This window comes from Perna viridis, chromosome 1 (genome assembly GCF_037379345.1).
Source record: "Perna viridis isolate PV_CMFRI_1.1 ecotype Kerala chromosome 1, ASM3737934v1, whole genome shotgun sequence".
Lineage (NCBI taxonomy): Eukaryota > Metazoa > Mollusca > Bivalvia > Mytilida > Mytilidae > Perna > Perna viridis.
In genome coordinates, this window is record NC_142445.1 from 43,351,908 (window position 1) to 43,373,461 (window position 21,554).

The window sequence follows — 21,554 nt, forward strand, 5'->3', positions numbered from 1 at the left end:
ACAAACTGAATGTTGTCCGTCAACTTCCTGTTTAATGACTCTGTATACAGTAAATGTTGATTTGTTGGTACATTTTTCTCAATGACAATGATCAACAGCTACTAATTATTGGTATGCAACATGAATTAAGGATCTCGTATTGTACTTTCCAAATTTAAACATGTTGCTTGCTTACTTTCGTTTACACATTTCTGCTAAATGACAATATTTTATAATGGTAATTTCTCAATGTAATGATAATCTGCTTTGTTCATACATCTAAGTACCAGATGCATTCTTGTTGAATACTTACATCAGCGACATACGAATCGGTGTTGGCAGGGAAGCCTTCCGACATTAGACACAATAGCAACAGTGCCGACTCTCACCATTCTTATTATCAATGATCAATTTAACGTGATTCATTTAACCATATTCATCTTAATGAATAACATCATATCACAAAACTTCAAGCCAATACTTATATTAACCGTAAACGAGAGAAAATTTGATGTTAATCAAAAGAAAAAGAGCGGATAGACTTTTGGAATGAATCAAACAAGTGCTCATAAAAATGAACAGTACGAAAACAGTTTTTTTTCTTCTACAAGTCCTCACCTCACCGATTCTCTACGTGCCGCTGTCAAAAAAAGTACTGATATACTGCCTCCACTTATGTCTATCCTTTGCTTCCATTCTTGCTGACGCACGACTATTCCAACCCAGTTGTGATCTTTCTTCCTCGGTAGTCCTCTTTGGTGTTGTTTAAGGCCAACAAACTCTTCACTTTCTTTCCTTCAGGTTGTCATTATAATGCTGTTGTACATATTATTGTATTGTACATTCTGAGAACATATCCAATCCATCTCCATTTCCCGTGTGCTATTGTACCACTTATTTTCATTTTTTTGTTCTATGGTGTAGTTCTTCATTTGTTTCAATTACAAGTAGATTTTCATGTTGTAGGCGCTCAAGATCTTCCCATGCTCCTCCTTTACTGTTGATGTGTCTGCTTTTTCCTTAGTACTAAGCACTCTTTTAATTTCATACACTGTTTTAATATGACCATTCAGCAGCTGTTTCTGCTTCATTTATCAGACTTTCTGTCCAGTTTCTCCTGCCAATCCTCATGGTACTCTATTTTGTAAATTGCTAAGCCCTATCTAGAAAATCGGTGTAATGTGGACATACGAGGAAAGGAAAACTATGACCCGTTGAATAAATCAGACATGGATAGTTGATAATTGAAAAATGTAAGCAAAAGAGGCCGTTTATATTGAAATTTATTATGTTTGGGTATCTGTTATGTTTTCGCATAAAATATTAAAATGTTTAAAATCTTTATCCAAAATCTAAATACCATTCATATATACCAACCATGAAGCACAGAGTAATAAGAGTGCTTTGCCTTTATGAACCAAGAGGTCACCGGCAATAATGAGTACTTAGGTGGCGGGTGAGAAACCACTTGATTTTATTTTCGATTAACATCAGTGATATCAATTTTCGTACCACATACATTTCCCGTGTACTACATGTAAACAAGGGATACAATCTTTACACAAAACCGGATGTGGGCGGAAACAGTCAATGAAGATCGGATGAATAAAACTTTCAATCTTATATATAGATTTCGAACTAATTCCTGCTCTTAAGGAAGGTGTTCATTAAAGCAGTTAATGCAAAATTTCTTCATAGTCAAATTTCCTCATTATCAGAAAAAATAAACGTTAAAAACAAACTTGATATTGACTCTTTATCAGATAAAAGCTGAAAAAGTGAACATTTGATCATAACATTGTGGAGACATTATAGTCCCAGTTTCAACGCAACCATATATACACAGATATACTGTGCTAATACTACTAGACCTCATACTTAAAGTGTCCTATGCAAGAATTATTGACCTCATTTTTCATATTAAAAGATCTTAAAAAGGAAAACAGGAAATATTTTTGTTCGAACAATAGCAACAAAAGAAACTGGTAAATAAAATATGACACTTATTCGACATGGTTCATATTCTTGGTCCAGCAATTAAGATTACTTGTACAATTCTCTGGAAACTAAAAAAGTTCACCAGTATTCAAAATAGCAAATTGCAGATTAATGCATGTGATCTCAACTTCCATGGGCAACTTAAGGCCTAGCTCATACTACACTCATAAATAACATCGTAGACGACAACACAGGCAATTTATGCTTTGGCACTGTTACGTTACAATGACATTGTTTGCTAGTGCCGACGGCATTCTCCTAAAATATAGATAAATCACGTATAAAATGCAAATTAATGAAATTTTCACTACTCTCTATTGATAGTATCTTCAACAAAAAGAAATTATCACTCACGCTCATACTTATTGGTTCAACTAGTTCAACAGATGGAATTTCTTATATACATACTATTATTTCTTGCTATGTGATGAACTTAATAGACAAATCATTATGGCATTATTGTTATGATTTAGATAACGATCCTAAGTTGGATGTAGTTTATTCAAAATTCGTTGAAGCGTTCGTTATGTTTGCAAAATATCTTAGATTTAATCTTATACATTTAATAATTTGTAGGTTTTAGTGAAAACTGTTATTCAGGACATTACTTTATTTTTTCCTTTCTTTATGTATATGAAACAACGCTATCAAGAAAATAATTGAAATAACTTGTGAAAAAAATAACCGAAAGCAAAAGTACCTTTGTCAGTTCGAAGATATTACTTGAAACTGAAATACAAAAGCATTATATGTGGTACGGATCGGACCTGACCAACCTTTAAAAAACGTTGATTGCAACAAAACATATAACACATAAATTCCTAAACTACGCACTAAACACACTTAAAATACATATATTACAAGATGATACAAGTAAAGATAGATTAATAAGATTTTCCGAGTAAATTCTACTTTTATAGTCTTATCATTTTTTGTCACTAGACATTAGCATATAACGACTCCATCTCCATGTGTTGTCTTATGCATTTGTAGCAGTACTCATATTCATCCTGTAAATAGATAATAAACAAAATTACTCACGATATTTTATACATTCAATTCTTAAAATTACATTTCAATGTTTCTATTTTATTTTAGATATACATAGAAATATGCAATAAATAAACATATGAGAAACATATGAAATTTAATTATAACAATAATTGAATGATTTATTTTTCCTTTTTAATCGATCATACATTTTGGATATGCTTGCGCACTTCATCGAAAATGTGCTACAGTCAACTCTTGTTCACGCCGATGAAACATCAGAAATGAAACATTATGTTTTGAATAAACAGAAAGAACAAAAGTCTTAAAAGTCTTAAAGTTTTTGGTTACGTATTTTTAGTTTTTTTCTGTTATTAAAATGCATGTATTTGATTAATTCTAGACTCACTGGATGTGACATGAATTCTGGTCTTCTTATTTGCATCAACCTTATAACATGAAAGAGATCAACATCATTCTCTATCTGTATTTTCTGTATTGTCAAATATAGAGCCACGAATATTCCACTTCTTGTACATCCATCTCTGGAAAAAAAGGTAATTATATGAATTCAAACCTTGCAAGAACATGAAAAGGGATTGAGGTGCGCAATTTTATTTTATCAATTTGATCCGATGGAGCAGTGTCGTCACATTTTGAGACGTTTATATATATAATAAAGTCCTGATATCCACTAAAATTATCGTTTTAATATTATTAAAGTATTTGTATTCATTTAGAAAACGCAATAATGTTTAATCACTAACCTGCAAACTACAGTTATTGAGTTTGATTCGGTTTGATTATATACTGAAGCTTGCAGGTCCAACATACATTTTACTGAAGGTGGTAACGAACTTTCTGCAGGCCAATCATTCACAGTCAGGATATTCACTTGTTTTGATTCGTTATTGTCCTGTTAGCAGAAACTCATTAAAATTAATGTATTAAATAATGTTTCAAAAATATATCAAAGTTCCTGCATATCCATATTTAAAGATACGAAGAAAATAATGAACACTTTTTCAAACCTAATCTTAACTTTGCAAACCATCTATTCAACTAAGCCATATAGAAATGTAGTTCCCACAACCGGATAATTATCTTTAAATAACAAAAAATTAAAACAGGAAAAATAGAAAAAAAAACCTTAAAATTCAATTTTAAGAAACACTTTTTAAAACATAGTAGGAATCAATACAGTTTCGAATGCAAAGTATAAGTCCTGTATGCTGACATAAAATTTTATATACATTTTTTTTTGTCTTATCTCAATCTGTCAAACATCTCAATCACAACAATAAACGATGACAACACAAGGAAATCATGTTCAAGAAATACATGACAAAAGATAAATAGTATGATGATTCGGATGTTCAGGAATAGATATTTTTGACTTCATGAGATCCATCAGAAAAATAGTTTTGTAAATTTCCAGGGAGACTTATAATGTTCACTAATTCTACTAGAATACTGATATCTTAAGTAATGTTGAAAAGTTGACGATCTCAAAGAACACATTTGAATTGTTTATACATTATTAAAAAAGTTTAATTAAATGTTAGTCGTTCTACATACCTTACTTTTTATGCTAACTTGTACATCTTGTGATACGCATCCGTCCTTTGACACCGTTATTTTCTCAAAATGCAGGGATTCATCCTCTTTTGGTAACAATTTGTTGTTCTATAAATGCGTATAATTTACATACAGTCTTGAGATATATGTAACCGAATATTTTATCGATTTCCAATCCAATTATGCTTTCTTTTAATTGAAAATATTAGCTATACTAATTTGTTTTGTTTTGTTTTTGTTTTTGTTTTTTGTTTTTGTTATGTTTTGTTTGTTTGGGTTTTTTTGTAATTTCTGTTTTATTTTCGAGAAAATATGAATAAGCTATTCATATACATTTTTCTGTTAGATCCTGTTTTTATCCACCATCCTACCATCCTATCAACTTTCCCTAATGTCTCACGAATGAATGCTTCTAATGCGTACAGAATAGACTTAGTCAGAATTGGTATCACACTGTTTACTGTTTTAGGCAATATTTTAGAGGGTGGCATCTGTGAAACCGGGGAATCAGATTACTAATTGCGTTTATCATCTTTTATATTATGACTGTCTGAAGAGCATATTAATCCTAATTACACCTTTATAAATAAACCCAGGCTTACATTGTTCATTGCCTCAAGAATTACAACTGTTGAAGAATCTGTATCATAAATTAAAGTCCAGAAATCGACCACTGTTGTTTGAAGCGGACACTGTGTCACGAAAATATTCTGGCGATGTACAAAGCTCTGTAAAAAAGGTAAGGGAAATATGGAATGCATAACAGTTTGTATTGTCGTCAAGTAAATGATAAATAATTTCCTTTTTTTCGCAGTTACTGTTATAAAAATAGTTCTTTTTATCAAAAACAATCTTGAGATTAATTGTATGTGTAATAAATGCATGAAATACTGACTAATACAAATACCACAATAGTTTACATACAGGTATAATAACAGCATTGATGTAATCAGTTCTGGATTTCCCGTACGACATAAGGTATGGTCTGTATCTATCATCTAAAAAGACAAGTCAGTGTTTATATTAATGTATTAGCTAGTTAGTATTTTTTCAATGAAAGGCCATTTTAACAATTAACATGCATCCACTGTATTGTCTCCTGGTGGTCGTTTTCATATATCTAAAGTTCGATAGTTAACGGTTCTTTCTGAAAGACTGAGTTTCTTTATCTGTCAAGCTGTACTAACAAACAAAGTCTGATTGAATTTCGTTGTAGAATTATTTTATAATTAAGGAATATGACTGCATAGTGCATATTAAACAAGATAAAAAAAGAAGACAACTGCATGCTCATTAAGATTCTTACTCACGTGGTAAAATGTGTTGGTTTACATTCTTACTAATGTTATCGTCCAGCATGGCAGCTGTAAAGTCATCTTTGGTATAACTAGGCTTAATATCTTGTAATTTCTGTAGAATATATTTGAAAAGGAAAAGATAAACATAATATAATGATTGAGCATTGGATTTTTATTCTTAGATAAAAAAAATACAGACTACTTCTACTGCTTTTTTTCCATATTTCCTTTTCCTTCAAATTGCTACCAAGCTATTCATACCCTAAATTCCTTTGACATCTTGCGTTGGTTCTTTGGAATATTATCAGAATTATATGTGTCATAACAGCTACAAAATTCCTCTTGATCAAAAGCTGAGTTGGGGACTGTAAAGGCCTCTAGCAATGCTACATAAACTGTAGCATACTGTTCCTGCAAGACATTAAAAAATATTGATCTTCAATGTAATTCATATTTGCAGCATGTGCATGTCCAAATTTTCTAGTTTATCACCTTAATTAAATCACTTAGTATATAAGATACATCAACGCTAATTATTAAACATTGTATTTATCCTTGTGAATATATATATCATACATATATTGTTAACGTGCAAATATATATACCTGAGTCTGTATCATGTTCATCCTATCCTTCCTCATCATCTGTACAAACTCTAAAACATCTATATAGCCAGTATTTAAACCATTCTCATACAAGGCATCAATGGCGATGAAAGTTCCTGTTCTACCAATACCAGCACTGCATAAAATTGGTGAGTGTTTGAAGTACTTTTTGTAAAATCAACCAACAGACAAAAAAGTGCGTAATATTCTAAAAAGGTTTTAACAAAACATTCAATGCTATGTCAATCAAATATAAATGCGTTATAATTTAAACAGAGTTGTAACATAAACACAAACTAGTGCTTACCTACAATGGACAACTATAGGTCCATCTGATGTAGAATTCTCACGCTTGAACTTCCTGTAGAAGTTGACGAGTTTAATTGTATCAGGAACATCGTGATCTTCCCATTGTAAGTAGTGAAAATGGTCAATTTGTCTGTCTTTTTTCTCCTGTGAAATTGAATCGAAAACGCACCATTTACTTTTACGTCAAACATAAATAATCAGAGTAGATAATAAAAGCAATATGTAATAATCGGGTAGCTATAATATAGATTTACTAAAAAATTTAGTTTTCTGAAAAATAATATTCAATGAAGCACTCTATTGCTCTGTTACATGGTAAGATAATGTTACTGCCATCAAATTTCATATTTTTTTTTTATTTCACTGTGTTACTTTACTATTTCTGAAACTTGCCTTTTTACAGAAAACATTGATTTTTCTGTGTACATAGACAGATGTTTCTCTCTCCTCTAACAATGTCAGTTTGTACTGACCGACATTTTGAGTGTCCGTAGAAGACTTTGGCCAGTATTGGTAGCACTTTTTCTAAAATGTTAAACAAAATAAAATCGACACTACAAATAGTACCCATTATATAACTAATCCTTAAAACTTTTGTTCAATAATTTTGATAAGAATATAGAGGTTATATAAAGATTACGCATAAATTGTTTATATAAAATAGGCATTGATTTTTGACTGCTAAGTTTTTTTTGTTTTTTGGTTTGTTTTTTTTTTTTTCATTAATATCATACCTTTCCGTTTTCTTCTAATTTGGTAACCATAACTATTACTTTGGCGTTTTCTTGCCAAATCATGTGCCAGAAATCTGTGGTTGTATTTTGTTTAGGACCTTCACGTAAAACAAATAGAAAAAGAAAAAAACATTGGTAACAAGAAACGGTTTTGCCAAGCACCTGAAAAAGTAGTGCATATGTGGTAAAATATCGGTTTAAAGATTTTTTAGACATGAAATTTGATATAAACTAATTTCAAAACTGACTGAATGTTTACAATAAGTGTAAACATGAACAAAAAAGAATGTCTCCAGGTTTTTTTTTAAATCTTTACTTGCATATTAAAAACTAATTATTGTACCAGCCCTTCTTTAAGAGCAATATCGGCTTGAAAGTACATAAACAATGTAAGTCTCAAAAGAAGCAAATATATTTTGCTCACACATTACGTAGTATTCTTATGTTTCTCATAAATACTATGCCATATTTTCAGTTGGGGGTTGCTATTTCACCCTTCCACCAATATAAGGTAAAACTTTTTCAGTTAGTGCATTATTCACTAGACTCTGACAATAAAGAAACATGATTATAGATGTAATGTAACTTCAAGACTAAATGCATGTTAAAAATACGCTGTGCGTTTTCTCCCTGGAGACAGCTTTGATTTTGGACATGGCATGAGCAACGTGCAAATATTGTTCATTAAAATCCTATTTATATACCGTACAGAAAACGGTTATTTGCTGGTACTTTAACTTTAGACATTTTATACCTTGTGTAGCAATATAGGCTTTTTTCTTGGTGTAACTCTGTAAAGAAAAAAAATTAAGGCAATGTCATGCTTCATAAATAACTTGGTGTTTTTTTATAGTGAAAAAATACACGATGTAGACGTACAAAAAAAGACACGACAACTGCAGTTATTATTTATTCATCTGAGTTCGACGAAGTAGTTTTTCTCCGTTTTCTTGACAAGTTATTAATTAATATAAAATGAATTTATTAATATTCTTAAGTGTTTCTTCCCTTCAAAGTTTTTTATGGACCATCATATGATGAATAAAACAAAATCAGTTTCATCTCAGAAAGTACCTTTCATTTGTATTTGAATCGTTGTTTGCCTGCAAATTTATTATGGAATAATATTTTTAAACTTTTTTTAAAATTTAATTTTGTAGTAACAATTATTCAATAATACCGTACCGTATAGCAGGAAATATTCGCTATATTCGCGAGGTTTTGGGAATCGCAATAATAAAAGCTCGCCGTATTTATGTCCAGATTTTTACATATAATTTTTGAAGTCGCCAAAAAATAAAGTCTGCGAACGTTTGATAGCCCAATTCATACAGCAAAACGAGAAATTTGACACCCGCTATACGATATTTCAAATTTCAGAGATTTTTCGTTGTGTCGTTGAACTTTTATACAACAATGTTCTGTATCTGCTACTGATACGGCTAAACATTAACTGTTACTGCATGTGTTATTTAAGCTGTTTTGATTTACATTTACTTACATCGATATAACTTGCATTTATGTAGTCTGATAAGCCACTTCTATGTAAAATAACTCTGGAATGATCATCTGAAGGTGAAGTAAAAACAATTTGATAAATCAATAAAAAATCGCCTTTTTACAAAAATGACAGTGTTAATGGTATTAAATGGCAACTGACAAGCTGTGGATGTGGTCGTTTTGACGGTTATCCTATACTGGTACTATTATTCGTGGACTTCAGATTTTGTGGAGTCAGACAAATCGAATGTTCGTGTATTCTTGAATTCGTGGTTTGATATTTCCCTCAGTACAAATAAACGGAAGAAATGTATTTCGTTAGGAATTTAGTTTCGTGATTTGAGTCAACCACAAAATCCACTAAAATAAGTACCCCAAGAATTTAAGTACTTTTTCAGTACCTTTACTTCTATAATTGGGACTAAAACAGCGGTCCGCGTTCGAAGTCATATCAAATGATAAAGGAAGAACATTTATGCTGATTGATGTTGTTCGTCACATTAGAACTGACGCTCGATAAGATAACGATCACGACATCAGAAGTCTATGCATATTTCTTTCCAAAAAGATTTTTGTATCGCGCTAGAATTCTTACAAATAGGCTTCTGGAATAGGGTTATGTTGCTACAAGATTGAAGTCGTCACTACAGAAGTTTTATGGTTGTCATCATGGATCGTGGATCGTTATGGTGTATCCATCTGCGCCATGAAAACTGATTTATTCAATGTGTCATAATTTTCCTTTCCTCGTTTGTCTACTTGGCTTTTATTGAGCATCTCGGCGGGTGTTTACAGAGGACGCTTATCCTACCGGTGCACCTGGTCCATGCTCCCAGTTTTTCAGTCCTAGTTGTTCATTTGCTTTTGTTACTTTGTATGTATGATTTTAGTTACTTCATGTTCTTTGTTGTGTATGTCTGTTTTCCATGTCTGGTCATTGTCTTTTGATTACCACTATAACCTTGGTTTCCTTAATTATTCTTTTTGATTACCACTATAACCTTGGTTCCCTTAATTATTCTTTGTTATCTATTTCCTACAAATGATGAAGACCGAAAACCAAAGGGGCATAATGAATGGCTTATAAAATTGCATAAAACTATTAAATAATGAATCTGCTTGAATAAATGTTTCACATTATCTTCTCGTTTTTTGGTACCATCTGTTTACTTACATGGCCAAGTTGTTAAAAATCTATTCTTGGTTTTGTTTTCCTCTTTCGATCCTTCTGTGTGTGGTTGCAAAAGGCCCTTTGGTAATTTCTATTTTAAAGTTCACAACATATGAAATGAAATACGCAATTTGTTATTCTGTATATGTACATCCTAATGGATAAAGTGGATGCAATTAAGATTCAAAATAGCTCATAACAAGCGAGATTTAACACGCTAACATACCATGCGCCTCATGTTGGACGCTTAGTCCCACTCTGAGATATCAAGTAAAGGTATTTCTGTGAACAATATTCACGTGCAAATGTTAAAGGGTTTACAATTAGGTTTAATGGAAATTCGACAAATAAAAATGACGGCTTCGTCAAAAAGCAGCGCAAAAAATCTGAATTTTACATTTGTTCCAATACTTCATTCAAATTTTATGGAATCCAATAAAACCAAAGATATATAATATTTTTCTTCATTTCCCTCTACTGATAAATTGAAAAAAATAACAATACAAGAAAAGCGCTGTGACATAAGAAAAATACACATGTGTTGAAATCTACCTGAAAGTCAGTCTCAAAGCCATTTTTCATCTTTTTATCATGGATAATCTTTTGTAAATCATCCACTAAGTCTTTCTTTGTTTCTATATTGCAGTAAATAAATGCATCATCTTGAATGTTTTCATCCGACACAGCATCGTGGTTTATATAAAGGGAGTCTTTATTGTCTGTCAAAGATGCCTCCTTATTTCCATTAACGGACATTTGTATGCCATGATCAGTATTCAATGATCCAACATTAGCGTATTGGTTACTATCTGAAATATTGGATGAGTGTTCTTTTCCTGCAAGTACACATTGTCAGAAAATACAAAGAGCAACATTTCGCCATATACTTACAAGTTAGTACATATTTTACATCGATAATAAAAATATAACATATTCAATGTTATAGCTCAACATAGAATAGATAGTGATTATTTAACCAGCGAAAAGAAGTGATAAAAATCGTAATATTCATAGAATGCGTCTATCAACGTGCTATAAAATAAAGGGCGAAATCGATATGATGCTTTTTTTCCATTTTTCGAAAAATGGTTTATTGAAATAAAATAAGCATTACTCTCTATCTTTTGCAAATGGTAATCATTTCGACAGACACCTTTAATTTGTTAGAAAAAAAATTTTCAAAAAGTAAAAAAAAAATTGTTCACGATCCTTGACTTGCTCTGTTCACAATCAAGCTGCAATACTTGACAAATGTTATCGATTTGTTCACGATCTTTCCGCTAGCTCGACAGTGACAAAGGTTGGTCTTGATAGATTTACATTTGTATACACCAAATAAATAAGTGATTGAACTAAAATTTATATTTATCTGTGTACATCCTAGCAATTATCATCAATCAAAGATATATCAACCCATCATATGATAGTTTAAGAGGCTACTTTAAGATTAAAAATATGTTGTTCTTTCCATAATTACTATAGGAAATTGATTTGTACTAATAGTTTATCCATCTGATGCTCCATTCGTAACGCTGAATTTCAATAAATAACATTATCATTTGATACAACTCCATGACTGACCTCCTCAGCGATTTTACGCACTCGTGTGGTTATTCTTGTGTTTGATTATAATTTTCCAAAAAAATATTTGACAGTGTCATTAAAATGAAGTTTAATGTATTGCATTTGAAGATTTGGCGGTAGGTAATACACGTTCAGCTCAGGAGATCCAAGTAAATTTAATTTTCAACCTCTAAGACCATTATTGACGCCCGACTGTAAATCTTTAAAATACAAATGATTTATTTCCACATTTCAAATATTGATTCAAGTTTGCATACTGACACATTGAAAAAATTTTCATTTTAAACAATTGGCTGATAATCAGTACGTGTTATCAGTGATTTTATGGCTGATTGAGCACAAATTATTTTTTGTATTCACTAATCAGATGACAACTTGAACACAACCTATGTAAATCATTCGAATTTCAATTATCTTCCCTGATTTCTTACTTGTGCATGTACGTGTATTCCCCTTGTTCTCCGGAGCCGAATCTTTTCTGTATTTGTTTCTCTTATCAGTTGACCTTCGCCTTTAAGATATTTTTTATAACTTGATTACAAATTAATATTAAGTTATTAAGCCTAACATCCAATGATTATTCCTTAGTCAATGGTTTCATTGGCTTGTAATATTTTTCCGTGGGCCAATGAATAAACGTTTTATGAACTTTTAAAATTTGTTCAACCCTAACAATACAGCAAAATAGTTTTTTTTAAAAGATAAAACGCCGTTTTCAGGATATACTGATATCATTCTTGAACTGTGCATTTGGATTTTAAAAAAATGACGAGGAAGGTTTGTGTAACCTCACAGCTGGCGATATTGGTTGAATGTTTTCAATAATGAAATTGCCGATTAAAACAATATGTCAGTCTTAACCATGAGGACATAGAGTTGTAATAGTTTTTTTCTCGATACAGATCAATTTTGATGCATAGTACATGAACAACTATGTGATTGTTTTAGTAAAAACGAGAGAGTATACACCTCAAGTGCAACTGGTCTGAGAACCAACGGTAAAAATAAATACAGCCAACGTGCCCCAACCCCGCAAAGATTTTTTCACCATTATTTTGTTACTAGTATACTATTTTTGTTGTTAAAACTGTTTGGTCATTTTTTTAATATTCTGTGAATTTTTTTTTATTATTTAACCATTGCAAATCATTGACATACCTTATGAAAAAGACTACCACAATGGCGATGATGACTACAACCAACGTTCCCCCAACCCCGCCTCCTATTGCTGCAGCAGGTGACGGTGACACTTGTTGTGAATCTTTTTGTTCAACTAAATAAGAAAATATACTCCATGTTTTGCCAATACGGATTATGTTTTAGTTTATTTGTCTAATTAATTTTCTCTCTCTCTCTCTCTCTCTCTCTCTCTCCCCCTCTTCAATCATGTTTGCTACTGTTTTTTTTTAACTACAGAATAATTTAGAATAACTAAATGTGCTTACCCTGAATTTGACATTGATAACCTATATATCCTAGTTCACAACCAAATGTACAATTCCCGTCATATATATCACATGTTTTATTAACACAGCCATCACATGTTTTGATGCAGTTGTAACCAAATGTACCAGGTATACATTCTGTAATAAAATTACTACTATCGATCATTTTTATGTTTAAAAATATTATAAATTTTTTTTCTATATTTTCTATTAATCATAAAATGTTTGATATCATGTGCATCATTATATTAATCCTTAATGTTGCACTAATTTATACAAAATGGAGCTTGATCTATACATTAACGCTTTACCATGTCAACGCTTTCTCCATTTTTCTGAAGGACACTGAATTGATACAAAAAGAGGTCGGGTCGCGTCCTTCACACAGGAAAAGAAGACACTGCCCTCATTTCTTCCTTGTGTAATATTGCGATACTCTTACATGTTGTAGCTATTGTAATGAGACAATTCGTTGGGAGGAAAGGTGCTTTTATTTAATACTTTAAACAATCAGTTTTCATTCAAGGTCGGAGTAAAAGATTTGCATACAAACCTTAACTAGATCTTGTAAGACAGTTTTCGGGAGTTTAGTCGGTAAACGTCAATATCATTCAAAAAAAGTTGCTCTTTATCCAATTAAGTATGTTCAATTCAAAATACCATTCTTCGGACCTATCTGTCGAAAATACTGCAATAACACTTCTATGTTTTTTTTTTGTTTTTTTGTTTTGTTTTGTTTTTTGTTTGTTTGTTTTTTGGGTTTTTTTTATTTTTTGTTTTTTTGTTTTTTTGTTTTTTTTGGGTTTTTTTTTTAAGATATTATAAATTCTAACGTTAGAGAGTTTTGAAGTCCAGATTTCTTTCAAAGGGAAATTTACAGTTTCTTTTGTGGAATGACCGCTGAAATAACGACACGATGCTCTTATCAACTTATCACCAAGAAAGGTTTACGTCTTGAATTAACATCAGAATCTTGAAACTAAAAGTGATTTGTTCTATAAAATCAATACGGGTTACCCTGACTGCAGGTATCTCCCATCCATCCCCGATCACATTCATTACTAGGACAATGCCCACTACTTTTGTCGCATATTCCATCTCTACAGTTGCATTGTGTAAAACAGTCACCAAAATAGCCATCATCACATTCTGTTGGTATAAATATAAAGACTTATATAGAAAGTCTTCCCAAATATGTTAAACATCTATCTCAAGATATATGTCAACTAGCAATAAGAGGTGAATAAGGAAAAAAACTTATGCTTATCAACCCTTTGATTATACTTTTAATTCTGTGATTTCACTGCCTTAAAGTTATGATCTATTTTTAAAGCAACATGACATTGTACAGATTTTATCTTATCTGACAAACTGTTTCAATAACATTGTCAACATGTTAAACAATGCCGTTGTTCTATTTACTACCAGTAAGACATCATCGTTTTGCTCGATTAGTTGCTGGTGACAAATAATAATATATGGTTGTAAAAAAAAATGTTTCAAAAATAATATCGTCCTGAAATTTCTTATACATACTTATATTGCACATGGTATGTTTATTTTTCCAACCTGGTCGACATCCACTTAAGTTTTTGCATTCCCCAGTATCTGCTTTGCACTCTGTCATAAGACAGCCGTCACATGATTGTGCACAGTTTTTACCAAATGTTCCCAATCCACATTCTAGAAAATTCAAATGATATTAACTTATTTGTTACATCTTTGTTTGATCTAATCTACAATACATATTTTGTTTTTTTTTTTTTTTTTTTTTTTTTTTTTTTTTTTTTTTTTTGGTTTTGTTTTGTTTTGTTTTTTTTTGGGGGGGGAGGGAGTGGTGTAATGATGGATTTTTCCATGTGTATGAACAGTTTAAAAACCAAACGTAAAATTGAGGATTTTCTATAAACTTCTATACCCTTCATGAAGATGTCGGTTATTATGATTGCAAGACAAATATGTGCTTTGTTTTAAGTGTAAAGAATTTGCACAACCACAAATATTAACGTTTCAATACAAATTGAATTGGTTAAGTTGAAACTAACCTTTTGAACAACTGTGTCCTTCCCATCCTTCCCGGCAGCCACCAGATGGACACGTTCCGTTCACAGAGTTACATGGTTGTATAATACAGTGACAAGTTTCAGTGCAATGTCGTCCGAAACGTGGTGAATCACAGGCTTAATGAACAAAATGTAAAGAAAATTACCTAGTAACGCAATCGTAATACAGCAATGTAAAATAAATGACAGATTCCGTGAAACAATACATTAATAACTATCTCTCATTTATATGTGTTACAAGACCATCATTTTATATATATATATATATATATATATATATATATATATATATATATATATATATATATATATATATATATATTTTTTTATTTTTTATTTTTTTTGTAATATCAAATTATTATGTTTTTTTTATTATTGATTATAGAATTTATCAACAGAAATGTTGGCATGCAATATGTATACTTTTTCTATTTTATCACTTTATCAATATTTTAAGATTTCTTCGGTTAAATAATTTAATTATAAAAATCACCTTCGTCGCATAAAGATCCATTATAACCGTCTTGACAGCCAAAAACACAATTCCCATTATCTGGGTGGCAGGGTCCGTCGCAGTGCAATGGACACGTCAAGTTACATGACTTTCCATACATACCAAATGGACAACCTGTATTGTAAAAATCTTCAGTACCAGCATTACGATCACCACAACATATTCTAAAAGGCTAATTGATGATTCTTTTTTTTACATAAATACAAGCGTAAAAATTATCATTTATAATAGTTTGTGATTTGTTATATTAAATTACATACTAACTAATTATCGCCTTTTAGGATTTGAGTAATAATTATATGTATATAATGGTCTTTGTAGATGTATAGTGTATTATCCACGCACGGGTTGCTGTGTCAACTGAATATATATATGCTTTTGCACACTAATGTATATGATACCAGAATGTTGTCCTTTTTATCCGTTTACTTTGTTTACAGCTTTGTTTACTCTGTCTGTGTGTGTGTGTGTGTGTAATCGGATAACAGTCAGATTGGTTGTATTATGTTTAAATACCAATAATTTCCACTTCACATATTTCCATCGAACTGACTGCTTTTGACAGGATCACATATCGTCCAACAGTCACCGTATCAAGGTTGTGTTCATGGACTGGAAAAGGGAATGTGTATGTAACGAAGTTTTCATTGGTCAAGTTTAGGGCTTCAGTTCTGTCCCCGCTAGTGTTAGTGATGAAAACAGAGTATCCAGAAGTTGACAACCCTAAAATTATTACATAAATATATCTGCACTAAATCATAAGACTTGAAATGTTCAACCCTTGCCAAAAGACTTTTGAACATGAAAAACAATAGTATAGATATACCAAATAAAAGCGTTTTTTGTTTTACGTTCTTCTTTTTTTTCTTTTTTTTTTTTTTTTTCTTTTTTTTTCTGTTCGTAGGTTTTTATCATTTCAAAAAATTTCATTAAAAATTAAAAAAAATACCAAATCAAAAATACGATAACTAATCTTCCGTTATCAGTAGTCCATAAAAATGAGACTCAAGGAATATGAAAATGTGTTTCTCTGAGTAATTAGTTATATTAGTAAACAGGTAGCAATTACGTGATAACTGATTTGATTGATTTAAAGACGTAGGTTCAGACGAGGGTTACTCGGTGGATAAAAAAAAACGTTTGAACTATGCTTAGAAAATTCACACGAAACAAACGAATTATGTACTAACGGGAAAAAAGGTTGACAAGAAGCAAAATAAAACCTAAGAACGTACCATCTTTGAAAACTACATTGATTGCCTTTATTACATGTAGCCTTTTAGTGTCCACCTGTAGCCACGAATCGATCCCACCGAGTGACACACATGATATATTTCTCTTATCACCATCATTGACTAGGGATGCATTCTGATCAGATGTATCAGATGTCAACAAAACTGTACTATCTTTTACGTTATCTGAAAACATTACAACTCTCTTAAAAGAATTATAACAGTAAATATGATTATATCATAATTGATGATATTTTACCGTATTTTGTACAAGGTTAGATATATTTGGTGAAACATTTTTCTTCAGATTCGTCATTAACAGGTCTGATTAATCTTAATTATGCAAAATTAAACTATTGACATAACAATTTATTTCAATAACTTCAAATACATGCACTTACTATCATTGCACAATAAACCCCCCTGTCCTTTTTTACACCCTGCAGCACACGCGCCATCATTGTAACAGTCATTGCGTAGACAATTATTAGAATTACATCCCCAGATACAGGTACCATTATTAGGATGGCAATGATGATCTGTACAGTATTTTGGACATGGTCTTCTGCAGCCTCCACCCCAAAAAGATTTATAACATCCTACAAAATATGTTTTATCATTTTAATAATTCTCTTCAAGGAAACATGGATGGCATTTTTTCGTACACTAGCATATTATGAACCTATTCTGAAAGTTATGCAATGCATTCTGAAACAATTTTTTAAATTTTCTTCTAGCATGGCCAAATTTCGTTCAAAATTATACTACAGTATGATATACATGTACCAAATAGACAATATTTAGACATCATAACGTTAAAACCTTAGGACATTTATAAACAGTAGGGCAACCGGAAGTGCGACTAACATTTTGATATTCTTATTATTTTAGATATGCTTACCAATAATCTGTGCATCACAAATCTCTAAAATGGCAATGTTGCTGTAATTTTTGGGGTATGTCTCCCCATTCTTTCGTTCATTGTATATAATAACGTGTTTACCCAACTGGTCACATGTTATGTTTTGTAAAATATTTGGTAGTTTGTCTTCAGTGTGGTGATAACAAAGGTGGCCGTCAGTAGGTGGACCTTTAGAAGACGTTGATATAGAACTGTTAGTAATATAAAGAGAGTAACCAGCTAGTCTGTCTGGTGCTGCAATATACAACAAATACATATCATATAACTTTGTAGGGGTAGATATTGGAAACAAAGAAACAACGGCAGGGTATGGTCAATATTTGAATCCCACTTTTGTGTTCGGAAACAAGAACCTCAAGCAAACACATTGAAATTAAATATTCGATTCGTACAACTCGGGTCTACCAATAAGACGGATGTTAAGGTAGATCAAATCTGAACAACTCGGGTCTACCAATAAGACGGATGTGAAGGTAGATCAAATCTGAACAATTCGGGTCTACCAATAAGACGGATGTTAAGGTAGATCAAATCTGAACAACTCGGGTCTACCAATAAGACGGATGTTAAGGTAGATCAAATCTGAACAACTCGGGTCTACCAATAAGACGGATGTTAAGGTAGATCTGATGCTTTGTCTGTAGATTTTCCTTTTTGTCTCAGAATTGATGTTGGGTGAACATACTTCAGAATTGATGTTGGGTGAACATACTTCAGAATTTTTAGGTCACTGAACTACATTTTGAAATAATTGAGCCTTAATATCGAGATTCTTTACAAGATTTTTTTAAACTAAAAGAACTATTTTCAATTATATTTCTGAAGAACATTTTCCGGCCAAAATTTAAAAAATAAAGTTTATGTATCATATCAAGCACTATATGCTCTTTTAAAATGCATATTCTATATAAATTTGCAAGATAACTGAAAAGGTGTTTAGTGTAATTGGACGGATCTTTGCGTCTTCTTATTCTATTAAAAACACCAGCTACGGAAATGGTAATAACGAACCTTTGTACATCCATGACTTTTTGGTAAAACTTACTGATCGACCGATAATATATAATAACATTTGATGTGAATACAGTCTCTGAGGAAAATGTTAGCATCCACCATGCCACTTTTTTGTCCAGACTAGTTGCAGAACAAGAAAAAGTGTTCCACTCATGTGTTGGTCCTCCTGTTATCGCAAGGTTCGCAAAATGATTCTGATAGTTAGAACTTTGTGTGGCGGTTCCGTTTGATGCCAGGTTTACTACATTTAGAAAAATGTAAAGTGAAAACGAGCATACTATTTTGAAGACTGATAATTAATTAGCTTTTTTGTTTCGTTATATTTCATTAAAAATATTTACTTCATGTACATTAAAATGTTGTGTCAGTTTAAGCAACCTCATCCACCAAAAAGAATATATTTTTATTTTATACTTTAAGCTTTACGGAGACTTTTATTTAACTAACATTTTGGAGAAACTTTTCTGTTTGGCAGGGCTATTAGTGTATTCAGGATATATATTGTTCGATTTTTAAAATATACATATACTTACACTGAGTATGTGCTGCTCCATACATTAACAATAGAACAAAGGTTTGCAGTGTTGTCTTCATTGTTTACTCACTGGAATAATAAGGTAAAAGAAAAATGTTTCAAAGACCAAAACTTATGTACAGACATTTCGAGTTCTGAAACGTTCATCTGCACATTGAAAGAGACGAATATCTAATTATTAGCAAGAGACAGTTTGACATATTCTCTTTATTTTTCGCCTACACATTTTCGTGCTTTGCCCCAATTCTTCAACAAACATCGCGAGACACGCAATGGGAAGTGATTCAAATAAATTTTAGATAAAGCATTTTTGGGAAATTGAATTTTTAAACCAGTACTACTTACAAATTATGAAACATCGGATAATTTTGGAAGTTGTAATAAACACCAAATTTAATTGTTTTATTTGTTTCTCAAACTATAAAGTTTTGCCGTGCTTACACGTAATTCGCATTAAGTTCGCATAGAGTCAAGGTGCAATTACACGTATTTTGAATGTGCATCAATACGCACTTAAATTCGCATTGAATTGCTTTTATGGATTGGTTTTCGCTAAAAGCGAATTCAATAAAGTGCATTTATTTCAATTCGCATTAATACGCATACCTCCAAATAATTCAGAAACTTTCCAACATTGCATGTATGTTTACTTTCCTTGTGACATTCCTCGTTTTCCCATATAACAAACAAAACCCTTCTTTTTTTATGAATCAAATATCGTATTTACTTTAGAAATACACAAAAAAGTTTATATCGTCAGTAGTGATTTAAATCTTAATTGTAAGGTAGGCATTAGTTTACATTCAACTTTTGATTCACTAGACCGTTAAACAGTAAACAACTTCCTTAATTCTCTGTTAAGATGATGCACGTTATTCCATGCTTATTTTTTCACTTGCGTCTATTTCGTTATAATTTCTTTTTTTTTTCAGTTTTGTAAGCTTTTTTGTTCGTGTATATATATGTGTGTGTGTGTGTGTGTGTGTGTGTGTGTGTCCAATACATTAGAATGTCAACAAATCAACCAATGAAATATACAAATATGATACATAATTAAGGAAATTATGTTTTCATATCACCTTTTTCATCAATATACAAAAACTATACTGAATCTGGGAAATAAAAAAAATGTATTATATTCAGTAAAATAAAACAAAAACGAATCAGTAGTAGATGAGCAATGATAATTAATCGAAAGTGAACTATGACAATTAAAGCAACGTTAAATCTTATAAAAGAATATTATACTTACCATGAATAGACAAATTAACAGAAACTGATCAACCGGGACAAGGAAGTATCTGAAGTTATTCAGAGTGGATAAGTTAATATTGCTAGATTTAAAATCTTTAATGCAATAGGGCCATATTTTCGGAAACAAGAGCGATTTGACTTCACGATCCTTACGTTAATTTATGGATATTAGTTCACATATGGATATCAGTTAAAACTCTTATCAAGCAGTAATACTAGCAAACAAATGATTTATGACATCACAAAAAAAGTTTATCAATATTATCCCTATGTCTGATAAGAACAGTTAGAATGACAGAAGTGGAAAAATGTAACGACAATAATCATAACCTTATAATAATTTAAATCTTTAAATAATAATTAGACAGACTGTTTTTTTTTTAATTCTATGCTAATCCAACGTTTCAAATGGATCGTAGGAGGTAATTTTATCTTATACCTTCCGAAACTCTTCTCCCCTAGAGAATCGAGGATTTTCAAACACATACAATCCAATCAAAGTTTGCTGTTGGTGTTGTTTTTGTTTGTTTGTTTGTTTTGTTTAGTTTTTGTTTTTGTTTTTTTGTTTTGCATGAAATCATATGGTTTTCAGTCGGCGGGCCTACTATTACAACGCCATAGACAGTTTACACATTCAATGTAGTAAAAGGAACAAAACAAACTGAATGGAGCTATAATTTTAAAAGGGAAAGGGGAGGAAGCTAAAGACTTAATTGTTAATCTGATGACAAAAAAATGTGACGGTTGTATTAATTTGAACGTTGTTTTGGAGTTACACACTTCATAATCTGTTTCGTTGTTGGTGTCTTTGATTTCAATTGTTTTCGGT

General features: G+C 31.3%; 1 protein-coding gene across 1 annotated transcript; it reads right to left on the reverse strand.

Moving 5' to 3' along the window:
• Window positions 1–1,721: 1,721 nt before the first annotated feature.
• Window positions 1,722–20,220, reverse strand: LOC148628877 (uncharacterized). The gene is made up of 30 exons (XM_088596140.1): window positions 20,078–20,220; window positions 19,470–19,540; window positions 18,968–19,177; window positions 17,902–18,156; window positions 17,402–17,599; window positions 17,004–17,186; window positions 16,285–16,491; window positions 15,748–15,882; window positions 15,237–15,371; window positions 14,728–14,874; window positions 14,209–14,340; window positions 13,192–13,329; window positions 12,905–13,019; window positions 12,178–12,257; window positions 10,715–10,998; window positions 10,166–10,253; window positions 8,993–9,060; window positions 8,246–8,282; window positions 7,492–7,589; window positions 7,151–7,282; window positions 6,756–6,901; window positions 6,449–6,584; window positions 6,105–6,254; window positions 5,856–5,955; window positions 5,470–5,543; window positions 5,148–5,273; window positions 4,546–4,653; window positions 3,735–3,883; window positions 3,377–3,512; window positions 1,722–2,987 (listed from the first exon to the last, which is right to left on the reverse strand). Exons 2-30 carry the CDS (start codon window positions 19,528–19,530, stop codon window positions 2,916–2,918), a joined length of 3,900 nt encoding a protein of 1,299 aa, XP_088452266.1. The 5' UTR covers window positions 19,531–19,540; window positions 20,078–20,220; the 3' UTR covers window positions 1,722–2,915.
• Between the last annotated feature and the right edge of the window lie 1,334 nt (window positions 20,221–21,554).

Bases quoted from the DNA above. Each gene is read 5' to 3' on its own strand.
- LOC148628877 (XM_088596140.1), bottom strand. From the start codon at position 19,530: ATGAAGACAACACTGCAAACCTTTGTTCTATTGTTAATGTATGGAGCA. The intron at 15,372-15,747 runs GTGATTTTTATA...TTGTTCATTAAG, and splicing joins TGGATCTTTATGCGACGAAG to CCTGTGATTCACCACGTTTC. The intron at 7,590-8,245 runs GTATAAAATGTC...TTTTACGTGAAG, and splicing joins AGCCTATATTGCTACACAAG to GTCCTAAACAAAATACAACC.